The 17,342-nt window shown below is 42.2% G+C and overlaps 1 protein-coding gene across 1 annotated transcript in view; it reads right to left on the reverse strand.

Annotated features, from left to right (window-relative positions):
- Positions 1-17,342, reverse strand: part of pam (peptidylglycine alpha-amidating monooxygenase) — a 59,451-nt gene that overhangs the window by 23,693 nt on the left and 18,416 nt on the right. The window contains exons 2-7 of the mRNA XM_079525028.1: positions 10,526-10,596; positions 10,206-10,352; positions 9,149-9,272; positions 3,931-3,988; positions 3,411-3,498; positions 842-930 (exon numbers count right to left, since the gene is read on the reverse strand). Of these exons, the coding sequence (XP_079381154.1) occupies positions 842-930; positions 3,411-3,498; positions 3,931-3,988; positions 9,149-9,272; positions 10,206-10,300 (454 nt within the window). The 5' untranslated portion in view covers positions 10,301-10,352; positions 10,526-10,596. The remainder of the gene's footprint in view (positions 1-841; positions 931-3,410; positions 3,499-3,930; positions 3,989-9,148; positions 9,273-10,205; positions 10,353-10,525; positions 10,597-17,342) is intronic.

Below are 17,342 nucleotides of genomic sequence, written 5' to 3' on the forward strand. Positions count from 1 at the left end.
AATAGTTTTGTGGATTAATTTACTTCTACTGCGTGGCCCCCAGTGCCGCCCACAAAATGACCGGAACTACTTGATATTTCACCAAAACCAGAGCAGAACTCCCACCACAGGACTCGGGCAATCAATTATTACAGTTGCAACCACTATATTAATGGCAAGTATTTCATACAACTTAAGTTCAAAAAATCTGAACTATCCCTTTAAAGCCAAAGTCAGAAAGTATTGGCATCAAAATATACTTAAAGTAGCAAAGGTAGAAGTCCTCATTATGCAGAATGGACCTTTCTGAACCATTTTTGATTGATTGATTTGAATTTTTGATTGGTCAATCACTGAATTCAGCGGTGTGTTATTTTGACCGCTGAACTCAAAGGCTCAGAGCACCTGGCTCATATCAATCTGCATTGCTTGATTTTGTGCCGTATATTCCGAGGCAACTGCGTTGCACTGGACGCACCTGGCATACATTAATGGTATACTTCAATTACCATAAGCAATGAAATCCTTCGTTTGGTTATTTTTGGGTCAATATATTAATTGAGCAGTCTAAGTCCATTAATTATCCATAATGTATAAATTATGGATAAGGGGTCAGGACAGATAGGCCTTTTCGGGGAGGGGTCAGAATAAATTATGGACTTCTCTCAACAGCGTGAGACGAGCTCAAGATTCAATTTCTAATGTCTTTTTCAAGTACAGCTAGAGATCAACTAGGCGATTTAAGGGAATGTAAATGGATGCAGATCTATTTAGCTATTTTTTGGGTATTTTGTTTTTGACACCATGTATGCTATGACATATACCCACTGGGATTACAACAATGAAAGTCAATGCCACCCACCTTTGGGTAACTTGGTGGGGGGTGCGTTGCGTCCCCAGGCGTACATGATGGCAGCCTCATCGTCACAGGTGCGCTCAGTCCCACAGTCCCTACAAAACATGAAAGATTATTGTAAGTTTTAGATTTTCCCGTTACGTCTTTCTAGGGCTGGGTGTACAAAATGTGCCGAGGACCAGCATGCACATATCCCATCTATTGAGCATGCTGATATACCGATGACAGGGAGCTGGCTAGATCTTCCCTGTTCCTTGTTTTGAGACAATGCAAGGTCCCTTTAGCCAGGGAGTCAGAGCCCCACTTCCTTGGGTTCAAAAGGAAACCCAGTGGGGAAACTGGACACTCTCTCCCCGGGCTTTGGAGTTTCATCGGACTGGCTGGACTTGAACAATCTCTGTACTTAACCCATTTTGGGCGGGAACCCCTTTTGGTGTTTTAAACATAGTTATAATTTAGCTATTGAAAAATAGCAGATCTACAAGCTCATAGCGCGCCACCGAGTGGCGCGCTACGAGCTTGTAGGTCTGCTATTTTTGAAAAACCGTGAAAATATTTATTTCAGAAAACTGGAGAATTTAGAAGAATTCTTTAAAATGTTGAGGTCAGGCCTATATGGGTTAATAACTGACCACCTCTGTTGACATACAACAGTGGACACACTCACAGGTGCCAGGAGGACCCTGTTGTTCAACATCAGCAACAACACTACACTGGACTTGAACTTCAGGGGGAACTTGCTTGTCTCCCCTCTGCTGATCACTCTGTTTCCCACTGATTTCTAAGTGTCACTGCTCTCAATTAGGCCATTATCACTTTTACAGTAAAAGCCAGTTTACAGATCCTTCCCAGAAGGCTCAACCTTTCCCTCTGGTTTCCCTCCAACCATGTTTGTATCCACACCACACCACAGGGCTAAATGGCTGATATGCCTATAAAGGGATTCACATAGCACATCACGACAGAATAGTTGATCTCATAACAAAAGTCATATCTAAACATTTTACACTGTCTGTGAGAAAGTCCAACATTCCTGTGTCAAACCCTCCAAGTTTCCACTCATACCATTAAGCTTAATGGTACACCTGATGTGTACACTGGCCTACAGGACAAGGCTCAGTGGATTCGTCTATAGATGCAATCTACCGGTGTTTATCTCTCTCTCTCTCTCTCTCTCTCTCTCTCTCTCTCTCTTCTCTCTCCTCTCTCTCTCTCCTCTCTCTCTCTCCTCTCTCCCCCCCCCCCCCCCCCCCCGGGTCTGAATTCGTTAAAATCGTGCACTTGGTGACAAGATTTTTGGTATGGTGGTAGGTATGGTTATAAGGTTTTCAAAAACCATCGCAAACGAGTTGGGAGCGCCCCCTAGTGGTCCGTTTGCAATGAATCTAATATTAAACGGATCAGTATATGGTTATAAATCAAAATTATTGATAAGAGATTTTCCAATGGATTCTATTAGTATTGGGTGTGCTAAATAACATACAAAAAAAATTAGGAAAAAGAAACTTCTGGAAAGGCATAATTTGCAAGATGGCGTCCACGGTGGCCTCAGTAAAATTAAAATGCCTATAAACTGGGATTTAATACATAAAAGATCATAACAATTATGCCCATACCTAACATCATGCCAAATATCTAAAACTTGTCACCAAGTGCATAATTGTTATGATTTTTTATGTATTAAATCCCAGTTTATAGGCATTTTAAGCTTACTGAGGCCACCGTGGACGCCATCTTGAAAATGATGCCTTTCCAGAAGTTATTTTCAGCCAGAATTGTTATGTTATGTTATTTAGCATACCCAATACTAACAGAATCCATTGGAAAATATATTTTATCAATTATTTTGGGTTTTCTTTACATATTAAATCCCAGCTTTATAGGCATTTTGCAGCTATTGTGGACGCAATCTTGAAAATGATGCCTTTCCAGACATTATTTTTTCCTAATTCTTTAGTATGTTATTTAGCACACCCAATACTAATAGAATCCATTGAAAAATCTCTTTTAACAATTATTATGGTTTTTAACCATATACTGGCCCATTTGATATTAGATTCATTGCAAACAGACCACTAGGGGGCGAGCCCGACTTGTTTGCGATGGTTTTTGAAAACCTTATACCCATACCTAACATCATGCCAAAAATCAAAAACTTGTCACCAAGAGTATAATTATTATGATTTTTTATTTATTAAATCCCAGTTTATAGGCATTTTAAGCTCCTGGCAGCCATCGTGGACGCCATCTTGAAAATGATGCCTTTCCAGAAGTTATTTTTTCCTAATATTTTAGTATGTTATTTAGCACACCCAATACTAATGGAATCCATTGGAAAATCTCTTTTATCAATTATTTAGATTTTTAGCCATATACTGACCCATTTAATATTAGATTCATTGCAAACAGGCCACTAGGGGGCGCTCCCAACTCGTTTGCGATGGTTTTTGAAAACCTTATAACCATACCTACCATCATACAAAAAATCAAAAACTTGTCACCAAGTGCACGATCTTGTTGATTTTGGACGAATTCAGACCCAGCTATACTGTGCTATCGAAGAACCCAAACTTACCAGTATCCCGTGCGAGCGAAGGGTTTTTGGCAGCCGAACAGAAGCATGTGATGGGCTGTGTCCATACTGGCATGAGGGACGAAATCCACTGTGGATTCACACAACAAACATGTTATACACACTGAATATCATAAACACATCATTACAACCACACGCCAAATGTAAAAATGGTCTTTAATAGTGGGTCTGGGACGCCAAGGGGGTACTCAGAGTTACTACAGGGCCAAATGTTGGTGTGATAGGATCATTATTTTTGCATTAACCACTTGATCCCTTGCATCCCTATTCTGAGGAGAACTTTAGCCGAAAATGGCAGATCTACAAGCTCACATATATGCTATTTTCGGCAAAGAGGTTTGGTATACAGGGGACCACACATCTGCTATTTTTGATGAATCGCTAAAGTGTTTGAAGAATGTTGACTTACAAAAAAGAAGTTTGAGAACTGAGAAATTAGGAGCAATTTGTAGAATCGGCCTCAGGTCTTCTTAATGACTTAAATACCGGATAAAATACTCACCTATATAGGAATCCCTGCCGGCAGGTGCGGGAACCGCTGTGCACAAATAAGTGTCCGGCTGAAAACAAACAAACCAATGATTATTAATAATGATACCTCAATCCAAAGCCCTATAGCGAGTCATAACCACATGATTACTTTACACACTATCGTCGTTGGTTAAAGCTTCCAACCCATGCACTGAGAATGGAACGCGCCCATTCAAAGACCTACAGCACAGTAACAGTACAGTAACAAATAAATGCATGAATAAGCAAATAAATGAATGAATAAATAAGTCTAAACAACAAATAAGCGTTCACGCTCCATTACCCACTGACTGGGAATATCGGTTATAAAGGTTATTATTTTTATGATTATGATTATTATAGTTATTATTACTATTATGTAACCTGTTTAATCAGGGAGGTCATTTAAGAGAACAAGTACATTTACAGAAGGTGCATAACAAACTGTACATTACATACAACTAATATCAAATAACATCAGCAACACAGTAAAAAAAACACACACACACTGACTGAACTCATCCCCACTTTTTTTAAACCACAAGCATAATCTAAAAACGCTTCCCCACTTTCACCACAAGGGGGCACCAATGCATATGAACATAGCATTAAAAAATATGTTTTCTAACTTTCTCACTGACTCGGATTATTCAAAAATAAAGCTTTGATGAAAACTATAGAATTATGTTTGTACATAACTCAACCAGCCTTCTGGCGAACATCAGTGCTTTCTCAAACGTTGTCATGTCAAGGAGCCCCACGTACATACGTCTGGCTGCCACCCCTCCACCCCTATCTGAAAACAGGGGCCCACCCAAATCTAAATGATTGTCTCCACCAGGCCGAAGGCATGGGGAGACATGGGAGGCATGGGATGTTTTGCACTCCGTCCGTCCGTCCGTGTGTCCGTCCGTCCGTCCGTCTGTGACCAGCTAATCTCCGGCACCGTTAACCCGGTCGATGCCAAATTTTGCACACACACTCCCTGGATGCCAACGATGAACCTCTGCCCCAAAATGTCCAGAATGGCCTGTTATAGCGCCACCAGGAGGCCGCTTTGTGCAAAACAAGTTTTTGGACAGTACACCTACAGATTTTGTCCAAACATCACGCAAATTGGTACACAGTCTCTCTAGTCAAGGGTTTTCAACTGATTATGAACCAGGGACCACCACCCTGACTGAGAATCAACCTGGGGACCACCACCCTGACTGAGAATCAACCTGGGGACCACTACCCTGACTGAGAATTAACCTGGGGACCATTGTTGTGTTGGGAGGGAGGATATGGGCGTGGTGTGGGGGAAAGAAATTAACCTTCCATATTCAACTCATGTTGCTGTTCATTGTAACTTACTCTATGAGTAAGCAGACACTTGCGATTGATTATGGGCACATTTCTTTAATAATGGTGACTCAACCAGGCAAACCGGTACGGTTTCCCTTGAGATTCTAACTCACCTTTCTGTGGAAGTTCTTGACATCCGACTTCCCAGTAGATCTGGTGACAAACACCAGATCTGGTGACAAACGACGCGTCATCGTTTGTCACCAGATCATTTACTGCATTGTTTCTTAACTTGTGGTCAATGCAATAAATCTTCACTTTCCTACATTACTAAATGCATGGTCAGGGACCACATGCAACACCTTCACGGACCACCAGTGGTCCACGGACCACCTGTTGAAAACCCATGCTCTAGACTAGAGCCATTCAACAAAACGGGTCTTTCAGATTTCTCGGACTCCATCCTGATTGGCTAAGATTGGCTTCCAAAGTTCGCAGGAGTGCTCAGTTTCAAACAAAATGCTGCAAATCATGAACACATTGTGTGATTTCCGTGAAATTGTGCACACACATTCCCACTAGGCAGAGGAAGAAATGCCACATGAACATTTTCAACTCAGCCTCATGGTGGCGCTATAACTGGCTGAAAAGTGTTTTTACGTCTAACTGCACGGCTCTGTGGATAACTTTGTATGCCAACTCCCTAGAGGCCAAGGAAAAACCTTTTCCTGGAATTTTTCACATCTGCGCTTTATAGCGCCACCAGGAGGCCGACATATGTCAAACACATTTTCTAATATTACTCAATATTACCCAAATTTCACGCAAATCGGTACACATGCTCTCCATAGTCATGTGATCAAGACGGGTTTGTTTGATTTCTCATAATCCACCCTCATTGGCTACGATTGGCTTCTAAACTTTTCAGGAGTAGCCCGCTTTGTACCCGTTTTGTACAAATCGCCACAACTACTCAACGCAGCGTCCGATTGTGGTGAAACTGTGCATGCATATTCCCACTAGGCTTTGGAAGAAATGCCACTTGACCGTTTTCAAATCAGCCTCATGGTGACGCTACAACAGGCCAAGCCGCGACACACACACACACACACACACACACACACACACACACACACACACACACACACACACACACACACACACACACACACACACACACACACACACACACACACACACACACACACACACACACACACACACACACACACACACACACACACACACACACACACACACACACACACACCCTGGTGGAGACCTGTGCCCAGAAGGGCACTTTTTCTAGTTCTACATTCTTTCCAATTTTGTACTAATCTACAAGCTCACAACTTCACGAGGAGTCGCATCGTGACACATGTACAAAATGTTTTACTGATTAGTTCTTTATATAGAGATATAGTTATTTTGAGCATTAGGACAAATGAAAGTAATTGTCTCCACCAGGCCGAAGGCATGGGGAGAGAGTATGTTTTGCACTCCGTCCGTGTGTGTGTGTGTGTGTGTGTCCGTCCTTCCTTCCTTCCTTCCGTCCGTCCGTTACCAGCTAATCTCCGGCACCGTTGGCCCCATCCATGCCAAACTTTGCACACACACTTCCTGGATGCCAACGATGAACCTCTGCCCCAAATATTCCTCAACGACCTGTTATAGCGCCACCATCAGGCCGATTTAGGCAAAACACATTTCTGTAGATTACTCGTACACATTTTATCCATAGATCACACAATTCGGTATACACTATCTCCATAGTCATGTGATCAACACGAATCTGCACCATTTCCCATCTTCCATCCTGATTGGCTAAGATTGGCTTCCAAAGCTCACATGATTGGTCCGTTTCGAACAAAATGCCACAAATCACAAACGCAGTGTGCAATTTCCGTGAAATTATGCATGCACATTTCCACTAGGCTGAGGACGACACGACACAAAAAAAAAGAAAAAAGAAAAAACATGTTTATATTACTCCTAAACATTTTGCCAAACATCACACACACTCCTATCCTCCTGGTGGAGACCTGTGCCCAGAAGGGCACTTTTTCTAGTTTAATTTGTAATAGCCATAGAGGTCTGAGCTCTCAAATGTTTTATCCAGTGCAGTAATAGTTAATTATGACACAGAACGCAAAAGGCTACTTCTAATTATCTCTCCCCGGATGAAATAGCGTTGCAATAAATGGTAATGGTCAATCCTGAGCTGAATGAAATGTATTTATCTCATGCGTCTATCTGCTGAGAGGCTGAGAAATAAATATAAAGAAAAATCAAGCAATCTAAAGTTTAAAAAAAGAATGCCTGGGGTGTTCAGAAAAGCCTGAATAGACGTAATGACCCCAAACATGTACAGTAACATGAAAGTTAAATATCCCTTTAAAATCTATACGATCATTCATGTCACTACTACAGCTAGTGCTGTGTGCATTTCACACGCAAAAATCCCCAAAAAGTGCCCAAACTGGTCCGTGTTGACACTGTCAGTGTGGATTCTGGGGCCGGCTAATCAAACAAAACCAACAAACTGAGCTCTCATTTCCTCAAGGCCTCAGCACTCATTTAGCTTCAGGGTTGTCACCATCATTAGCTAAAAAATAAAACCACTAATGGGTCACGAGAAAAAATATCCCTTTTTTGGAATTTCCTAAAAATAACAAAATGTCTAAAGAATGAAAGAAATGTAAAGCGTTCACTGTGGTTCTCAAAGTGGGGTCAAAGGGGGGTCCTTTCCTTGTGGGGGCGTTCCAGGAGGTCCTCAGCAAAAATGCGTTACTACAGACAGCATCACAATCATTTTATCCTTTCCAATTAACCACTTTATCCATATTTAAATGACTGAGAATGGCAGATGGCAAAGAGGCCATGGAAGTTTATATTTTAATAGTGGAAAAAGCTGATCTACAAGATTGCATCACAGTGAGTTGTAAGCTTGTAGTTCAACGATTTTCACAATTCCTGGCGAAAACAATAATAGCGTTTGGATCAAATGGATTATAAGCATGCATTGTGACAGGCCTTACACACCTACAGACAGACAGCACCTCCCAGGCCTGGGGATACAGATCTATCAGCCTGACACCACTACCACCGCATGACTCACTGCAGCATGACTCATAATCTGACACACAGAATAATAGATTACTTCACCATTCATCCACTTAAGCCCCGTTATATACTGAGGTCGCACGGCCTTGGTCGTGCGGCGAAAACAGCCGATCTACAAGCTCACAACACGCCGCGGGCACGGCGCGTTGTGAGCTTGTTGATCGGCTGCCTGTATAATGGCATGCCAAAAATAGGGATGCTAGGTTTGAGACTGAGCAGATAACCTTATCTGCAGAGAGAGAGAGAGCGCGACACACACACACACAGTACTCGTGAGGACATCAATCATTTATGATGGCTATTTTAATCATAAAGGCGATGTTTAATCTTTTTTTTTAGTAGGTTTCACCGCTAAACATACACCCATTCTGACAGGAATACTGTACAGACACTGATTTATAATGATACTGTAATAATACTGTTTTTGCTCTTGATCCAACTGGGGTTGTCGTCCCCCCTGACTGCAGGCATGGTCTAACTCTAATCCATTTTAGACCTGTATAGCTTTTAACCACTTTTAACCATAATTTTAAGCTTTAGTGGTTGAAAGATCGTGAAAATGTGTACAAATCTTTGAATATATATTCTTTCACAGTGAACGTTTTTAACGCAAATATTTGCTTCTGGGGGGGTCCCTGGAACCAAACACCATTTTCAGATGGGGGTCCAAATACAGGTCAATCTGTGGGTCCTTGACAGGAAGAAGTTTGAGCACCAGCGCACCACCGATACATTTTTCACGTCATGATTTAGAAGACGTTTTGTAGAATCTTGGCTCAGGTCTTAATGGGCCAACTCACCTGTCTGGGGCTGACTCCAGGCATGCGCAGGTCCAGTGTAAAGTTGTGTGATGATGACGGTGTCATGACAACAGGCTGTTTGCTGCTGCAGTCGTTCGGATCGGACCAGGAAGTGTCCCTGTTCCTGTGGAAACGGCAACAATCAATCAGCCATCTGCTTCACTTCCTGTCGCTTCCCATTTTTAATTCCATTACGTGTTAATTCTACTATGATAACTGATAGCAGCATGTCCCCAGTAATATTTGTGGCAGCTGGCGGGAACTAGAGTTCTCAACAGGCCCGGAAATTAAGGCCTGGCCCTACCTGGGCCCTCATCAAACCCTGTATACTGCCCCCGCTGCCACCCTTAGATCTCCATATATGGAGCTGACCTGTTCCGACACTCCATATATGGCCTTCTCGCCCTCAGGCATCTTACTGGTGCCTATATTATTTGGCCAATGTCTGACCAGTTTGTATAGTAAAGTTTGTTGATTACTCTTGATCTTTGTGTGATTGGATTATTATATTTGAGCGGCGCTGGCTTGTTTAGTACAAACGTGACGTGTCGTGGCAGCCAAGTATATGGACTTACGATGTTTGTCTAAAATATTTGCCCCTCACTTCACACAACACATTTTTTGAGGGGCGCTAACCCCAACTATGCCCAGCTTTCCGGGTTTGTGTGAACACAAACATTGGCTTGTGATTGGCTGATCACCCCATAGCAATGATTTGATTGGCTGAGCAAAGTACATAAAAAAAAAGTGAAGACGACAAAAGTGATTGAGCATGGAATGATGAGAAGAGCGCCCCTCACTTCACACGTGTGATTTTATTAAACATTAACCACTTGAACTCCACCCCAGCATCCCATTTCTGAGAAGAACTTTAGCCAAAAATAGCAGATCTACAAGCTCACAACGCCTCCTGCTGTGAGGCGTAGATCTGCTCTTTTTGGCAAATACGTATAGGTGTAGACAGAGGAAAAAAACTACAGAGTGAAAGGTTGGGTTTATCTCAAATCGACAAGGAATATATATATTTAATATTTAATTATGACAGCCCCACTCTCACCTTTTAAACCTGTAGAGAGGGGTGTCCGTGTGCAGACTCAGGCTGTGGCAGACGAGAGCGAAGGCCAGCGTGCAGTGGAACAGAAACGCCACCATGGTTCCCGTCGTTCGTTCGTCCACCTGCTGGCGCAACGAACTCCTTGGGTTCCTGACGAAACGGGATACAAAAAATCCAAAGGGCAGCAACGATGACGGCTGGTCTGGACGAAAGGCAGCTGAGGTATTCTCTCAAACACCTCCGTTTTGTTGGCCGAGAAAGGACAGCCGCTTGCTTTGACAATATGGCAGTCGAAATAAGGAGGGAATATGTTGTCCACTCACTGAGTGCTGGCTCCTGGTTTGGTTCCTTTCCCTGCCGGCCTGAAAGTTCATCAAGAACCGTATCCAAACCCCTGCAATGAACAAATGCAACATTTCATTATGGAAGTCTACACAGTCTACACAAATGTTCAAAAAGCATGTTGAAAAGCACTGCACTAAAGCAGTGGTTCTCAAAGTGGGGTCCATGGACCCCCAGGGATCCTTGAGGGGGGTCCCCGGCTAAATGAGTTAACATGATAGCATCATCTATCGTTTAACCACTAGAAACCTAAATACATCGGCTAATTGTAAATAGCCAACCTACAAGCCCACAACGTGTGCTTGTGTGAAAAGATTTGAACATTTTTTTATCTTTTGAAACAACTATAGTGCAAAAGAAAGAACACACACAAAAGAAAGTGCACGGTAAAGCGACAGGGAAAAAAAACTGTTACTGAGACGGGTGGTGCGTGATTTGATGCTCTGGTAGCTGAGTAGGTGGAACAGGGTATGGGCAGGATGGCTGGTGTCTTTGATGATGTTGTGGGCTTTTTTCTTACAGCGAGTCGTGTAGATCTGTTGTGGAGACTAGGTAGTGCTGTGCCGCCAATGATTTTAGCTGCTGTTTTAACGGTCCTCTGCAGCCTATTGCAATCCTGAGCAGTCATGTTGCCATACCACACTGTGATACAGCCAGTTAAGACACTCATTATCCCACGATTTTGAAACGCATTTCTTCACCCCAGTGTCAATTATCTAACGTAATCCTGGGCGCTACACATCCTCTGCCAACATGGGGAGGGCAGCGGGCTGACCTCATGCTTCCTTATATGCATGAGGAGTCCAAGCTGCTTCTTTTCACCTGACAGGGGGGAGTTTCCCCGGCTGGTTAAGACACTTTCAATTATATATACAAATGCACAAGGCCCTTGGTGCTTAAGCCAAAATGTTGAAGGCGCCTTAGAAAGTGCAGTGGCTCCTGCACCTTCTTAAGGATATGCTCGGTGTTGGGGGACCATGTGAGTGAGTCTGTGATGTGTATGCCCATTGCCCAGGAATTTAAGGTTTAATATCAACTATGTCAACAGATGACCCCTTGATGGAAATGGGGGTGTGGATGCCTTTGGACTTCCTAAAGTCTGCAATGATTTCTTTGGTCTTATTGATGTTAAGTAAGAGGTTGTTATCGCACCATATAGGGTTAGATCTTCTACCTCCCTCCTATAGGCCCTCTTGTCACCGTCGGTTATTAATGCAATCGCTGTGGTATCATCTGCAAATTTAATTATGCTGTTATTCCCACATCTGGCAAACGTAAACAAACTGTACAACAGAGGACAAGGCAGCAGCCTTGGGGCACGGCAGTTCTGGTGAGAATTGTGGATGAACATCTATCTCCTATGCACAGTGACCTGGGGCCTGCCTGTCAGAAAATCAAATAGCCAGTTACAGATGGAGCTGCCCAGACCAAGGCCTCAGAGTTTCAACACTAGTTTAGATGGAACAATAGTGTTGAATGCGGAACTATAATCAATGAACAGTAGTCTGATATAATAGTTTTTCCTTTTCAAGGTGTACCAAGGCAGTGTGAAGAGCAAGAGACATAGCGTCATCCACAGATCTATTTGAATAGTAAGCAAACTGAAATGGATCAATGCTAGCAGGAATGACGCTTTTGATATGAGAAATAACCAATTCTTCCAGACATTTCATGAGAACAGCAGTCAAAGCAACAGGTCGATAATTAAGACAGGTGACAGGTTTTTTTCTTGGCAACGGGCACAATTATTGGACAGGGTTCACTGCCAAATACACATTAATTTGGGGGATTAATGGAAATGTTTGAGAAGCCACTGGTTTAAAGGATGCAGAGAATCAGGGAGAGTGGTGCTATGGAAGCAGAGGGGGCGTGGTGGTGGCTGGTGAGGCAGGGCATTGATTGATGAGGACAGGTGTCATTAAATATACATGGTCACTGTTTGCACTGTGTGCAATACTTTACTCTACACCACGTCATTGCAGCTGTGTATAGCTGCAATGTCAACACTTTGATTGCTTTTGTTCCAAATGTTAACAGAACAATGTGTTTGCTTTGCTGTACATTATTATCATTGTTGTTCTACACGAGTGGTTCTCAAAGTGGGGACCCCCAGGGTCAGTTCAGCACAGAGGTGTGTGTCACTGTCCAGCTGATTTTGTCGACTAAAATTATAACGAAAATGTTCGTCAAGTCGTCGACTACCTTTTTTCACTGACGAAAGCTAAATGGAAACTAAATGACAGCTAAGCTACGATGACTAAAACTAAGACTATATATACTGACAGTTTTGTCCACAAATACAAACTAGACTAGGAAGGGAATTGTGGACAAGAGATCCAGTAGAAGTAAAAGACACAAGTCATTTTACACTTGGTTGCATGCTGAAAATAGCAGCTCAAAAGCTCACAATGCGTCGCGCTGCGACGCGTTGTGAGCTTGTAGATGATTTTTTTTTCATCAAGGCCCGCCAAAACACATTTTAGTCAACTAAATCAACAGTAGATTTAGTCAACTAAAATCTTATGACATTTAGTCGACTAAAACTAGACTAACACTATAACATTCCAGGTGACTAAAATGTGACTAAAACTAAATGAAAACTATTCAAAAGACTATGACTAAAATAAAAAATGTCTGCCAAAATCAACACTGCTGTCCAGCTGACACTCGAGTTGTTGACACTCGTTAATGTTACTTGCATGAAGGCAATAATGTTGTGTTTCTGCAGATACCGTTATTTCTTATAATGAAGATTTATTTTTTCCCCTGGCACAAAAGGGGGAATAATAACACCAATAACTAAACAAACAAATATTGGTATTAGTATCGGCTATCGGCAAAATTGCATCCTTACTATTTTTCCTAATTTTTTTAATTGATTCCTGAAAAGTAACCGTATCCACCAATTTACGATAGATATGTTGCAATATGGGAATAGCAAGACACCAACAGGCCTGGTGTTGATTGTTTTGACAACAGCTTGGCTCCATATCTCACCACAAGCTACAGTCTATCAACATGCATAGATAGACAGTATGTTCTGATGTCTGCTCTCACCAGTGTTGCCAGAATTCGCAAGAGAAACAAGTTGCCAGCTCTACAAAAACAAGCCCAAAACAGAGACTAGGACTATGATGTGTTTAGACCGTGGGTCGGGACCCATATGTGGGTCACGGAACAAGTTGTATGGGCCGTAAAAAAAATCTCCTTTTTCCTAAATTACTATATGTATTTGGCCATAGACCCCCATATGAGAATGTGTTGTGCCAGGGACCCCCCCACACACACCCTGAAGAAATTTTGTTATCTATCTGCAATGATTGAATTCTTACTAGCCAACGTATAAAATATGGATAAAGGGATTGAAATGCTGTATTATTATGATTTGCAAAGCTTTATCGATCATGTCAAATTTAGCACGTGATTCAACGGGCACAGGTCTACTGTTTATTAACCCATTTAGGCCTGAGGCCGATTCTAAAAACGCCTCTAAATCCTGACCCAAGTTTTCTGAAAAGTTTCACCTATTTATATACTGTAGCAGCATCAATTTCTTTAGAGCTGGAGACTACTACTTCCTGTTTTGAGCTTGTTGTGACAGGAAGCATGCTCAGATGCCGTGGTGCAGATAGAGGCCAGACCGAACACATCATGGCCTGAGCCAACGAACTTTGACATGGACACCATGACATGGACACTTTCTGCAAGCATTAGTTCCCGTTTGTCTTGAATTTCAGAGTCATACACAGCTGCAACATTTTTGGTACATTTATTTGTTTATTCTTAACTACTCCTGACACAAGTTCAGTGGCCTTAGGGTTTTGGTTAGAGTGTCCGCCCTGTGACTGACAGGGAGGTCAGGGTTCAACTTCAATCCACAGCTGAGTCAAACGAATACTATAAAAAGATGGTACCCAATGCCTCGCTCCTTTGCACTGTTGTGAGCTCCAGAAAACCCTGGGTCTGGCTCTAACAGGCTGGGTGGTGACGTGGTATGACAATTCAGTTGAAGTGTTCCTTACACTGCGTTTTAACAGCAGGAGAACAGCGGCGAGCGACACTTTTCATTGGCTATCGCCCAATCGCCGGGCGACGTCACCCAAAAGATGAATTATTTTCACTTTTCGAATTTCGACCATCGCCTGTTTCGCCTGCTATCGTCAGCTTTCGCCAGTAGTTGCCGGGTCCCATTGACAAATAATGCACTTCTGGAAAATTTGTCTGGCTGTCGCCCGTTGTTAAAACGTACAGTCAGGTAAGCCCTGGCGAACAAGAACGCGACACAGAGACGGTATCACAGATTAAGGCTTTAACCTGCTTTTTATAAGACAATTACGATTTTATGGAAGATGCTAGTTGCAGAGTTTGACCACTACAAATAGGCTACTCTAATCTTAAAAATAATAACTGAAAATAGCCTATTCTACACTTTCCATGTACTTGTACATCAAGCTGCCTCACGCTGAGCAAACAGGAGATATGCTCTTCCTCCTGACCTAACGGCTACAGTACATGGCTTTGAGAACCGTTGGGCTCCAAAGATACTCATTTATTCATTTCAATAAGGATGGATTATGAGCGATTGCCTTTGCCCCCTTTATAGCCACAGAAAAAATAATTGGACCCATTCTTCACAAGACAGCAGTATGTTCTGAACATCCTGACATTATAATGGCCTCTTTCAGACGAGATAGATAAAAGAGGGAAATGATCTTCGTTCGATCAACGGCCAGGGTCAGCTGACAGTCAGGGTCACTGTTGCACTGATCATAGGACATTTGAGAGATCTGACTAAGATCTAAGTGTTAATAGCTCTATGTTCAGACTTCAGATAATATACTCATTGCTATAGAGGATCGCAGTCCCGCCCCCGACGAGCGGCCCGGAAGAGAATTTCTCATTAATTTTTCCCATAGACGTTTCAAAAAGTATTTCTTTAAAGACCTGTCACCCTCTGACAAAGGCAAATCGGATGGTGACAACTCATGACAACAAAAGAAAATTGTGCCGAACAAATAATTAGAAAGAAGAATAAAAGGGCAGGTTACAACTTACAACATATTTTTTGCTGTTTTTCAGGTCAGGATACCAATTGTTATCCAGTCAGGACAGAGAACTCAGACAGGAGTAGGACACAGATTTAGTGTGATTAAGTGAAATTGGAAGTGATGACAAAGAAATGATCAGACAAATTTGGAACTGGAACATAAAGATTAAGCTGATAAATACTGGGTAAGTACTTTCACCTGATTCGCTGACATTTTGTCACCTACCTGAATTTTTTTTTTCTGTTTATTAAAGAGATGGAGAGACAGGGAGACCTCTGTTACTGAACAAACACTATAGCAATGGTTACTATCACAATATAGTGCTTTAAACTTTTAACAAAGGTTTTGTTTTAACCAAAACATATCACCTTAACGCATTTTAGGCGGGAACCCTTTTTGGTGTTTTAAACATTGTTATAATTTAGCTATTGAAAAATAGCAGATCTACAAGCTCATATCGCGCCACCGAGTGGCGCGCTACGAGCTTGTAGGTCTGCTACAGTTCTGAAAAATCGTGAAAATGTGATGCAAATCTTTGAATATATTCTTTCAGAGCGAACATTTTTAACTCAAATCTTTGCATCTGGAGGGTCCCTGGAACAAACATATTTTCAGATGGGGGTCGGCGGCCAATTTCATATAATTCTGGGGGTCCTGGACATGGAATATTGAGAACCACTGACATAGAAACATGGGTTTTTCAAGAAAACCGTCAGGATTTAGAAGGCATTTGTAGAATCGTTCCCAGGTCAAAATGGGTTAAAGAGACCACTAACCCAGATCGAACCGGCGGGAACCTTGCAGTTCCAAGCGGCCGCTCTACCTCCTGAGCCACTGCCACCCTATGAATGGTCTTTGTCCTTACGCAGCCTTGGATAAACAACAAGCCGTTTGCACATGTTGACAGAGAGACAGACAGCCAGACAGGTGCATGAGAGAGGAGCGATCTTAGGCAAAAATGTAGCAGGAAAAGCTCCCGCTCACCGTCTTCAAATGCAAAAACGATCTGGGAGTCTTTAACAATATTGTGTTTAGTGTTTCCTAGTGAATCTTTTTTCCCCCCTCTCACTCTCTGCATTTGAAGACTGTGTGAGATTTTCTTACACTTCTGTAGATTTTTAACCTGAACCGGAAAACACAAGCTACTGTATAGGCCTACAAGGTTGTACATACATCTGCTATTTTTGAAATGATTTGAAAAAAACTTGAAAGTGTGAGAACTACTGATTTAGAAGGTATTGGTAGAACCGGCCTCAGATGTTAATGGGTGGTCGATGCCAAACTTTGCACACACACTCCCTGGATGCCAACGATGAACCTCTGCCCCACATTTTCCAGAACGGCCTGTTATAGCGCCACCATGAGGCAGCTTTTCACATTTTGGTAACCCTTCATTTTACGGTACGGTAATTACCAGGTAACTACCAGGTAATTACCTGGTAATAATAGGTAAGTACCTGGTATTACCTGGTAACAACCAGGTAGTAGTTATAAGTATTTACCTATTAATTACCTGGTAATTACATGGTAACTTCCAGATACATTACTCAGTAATTACTATGTAATTACCAAGTATTACCCAGTATGTATAACTATTTACTGTATAATCTCCTGGTAATTATATGGAACTTACCATGGTAAATGACACTGGTTGCCAGGTAATTACCAAATATGTTCCTGACAATTACCAGGTATTTATACGTTTTTACTATGTAATTACCAGCTAACTACCCGGTATTTATAAGTATTT

The sequence above is a fragment of the Electrona antarctica genome (assembly GCF_951216825.1).
Source record: "Electrona antarctica genome assembly, chromosome: 16".
NCBI classification, from domain to species: Eukaryota; Metazoa; Chordata; class Actinopteri; order Myctophiformes; family Myctophidae; genus Electrona; species Electrona antarctica.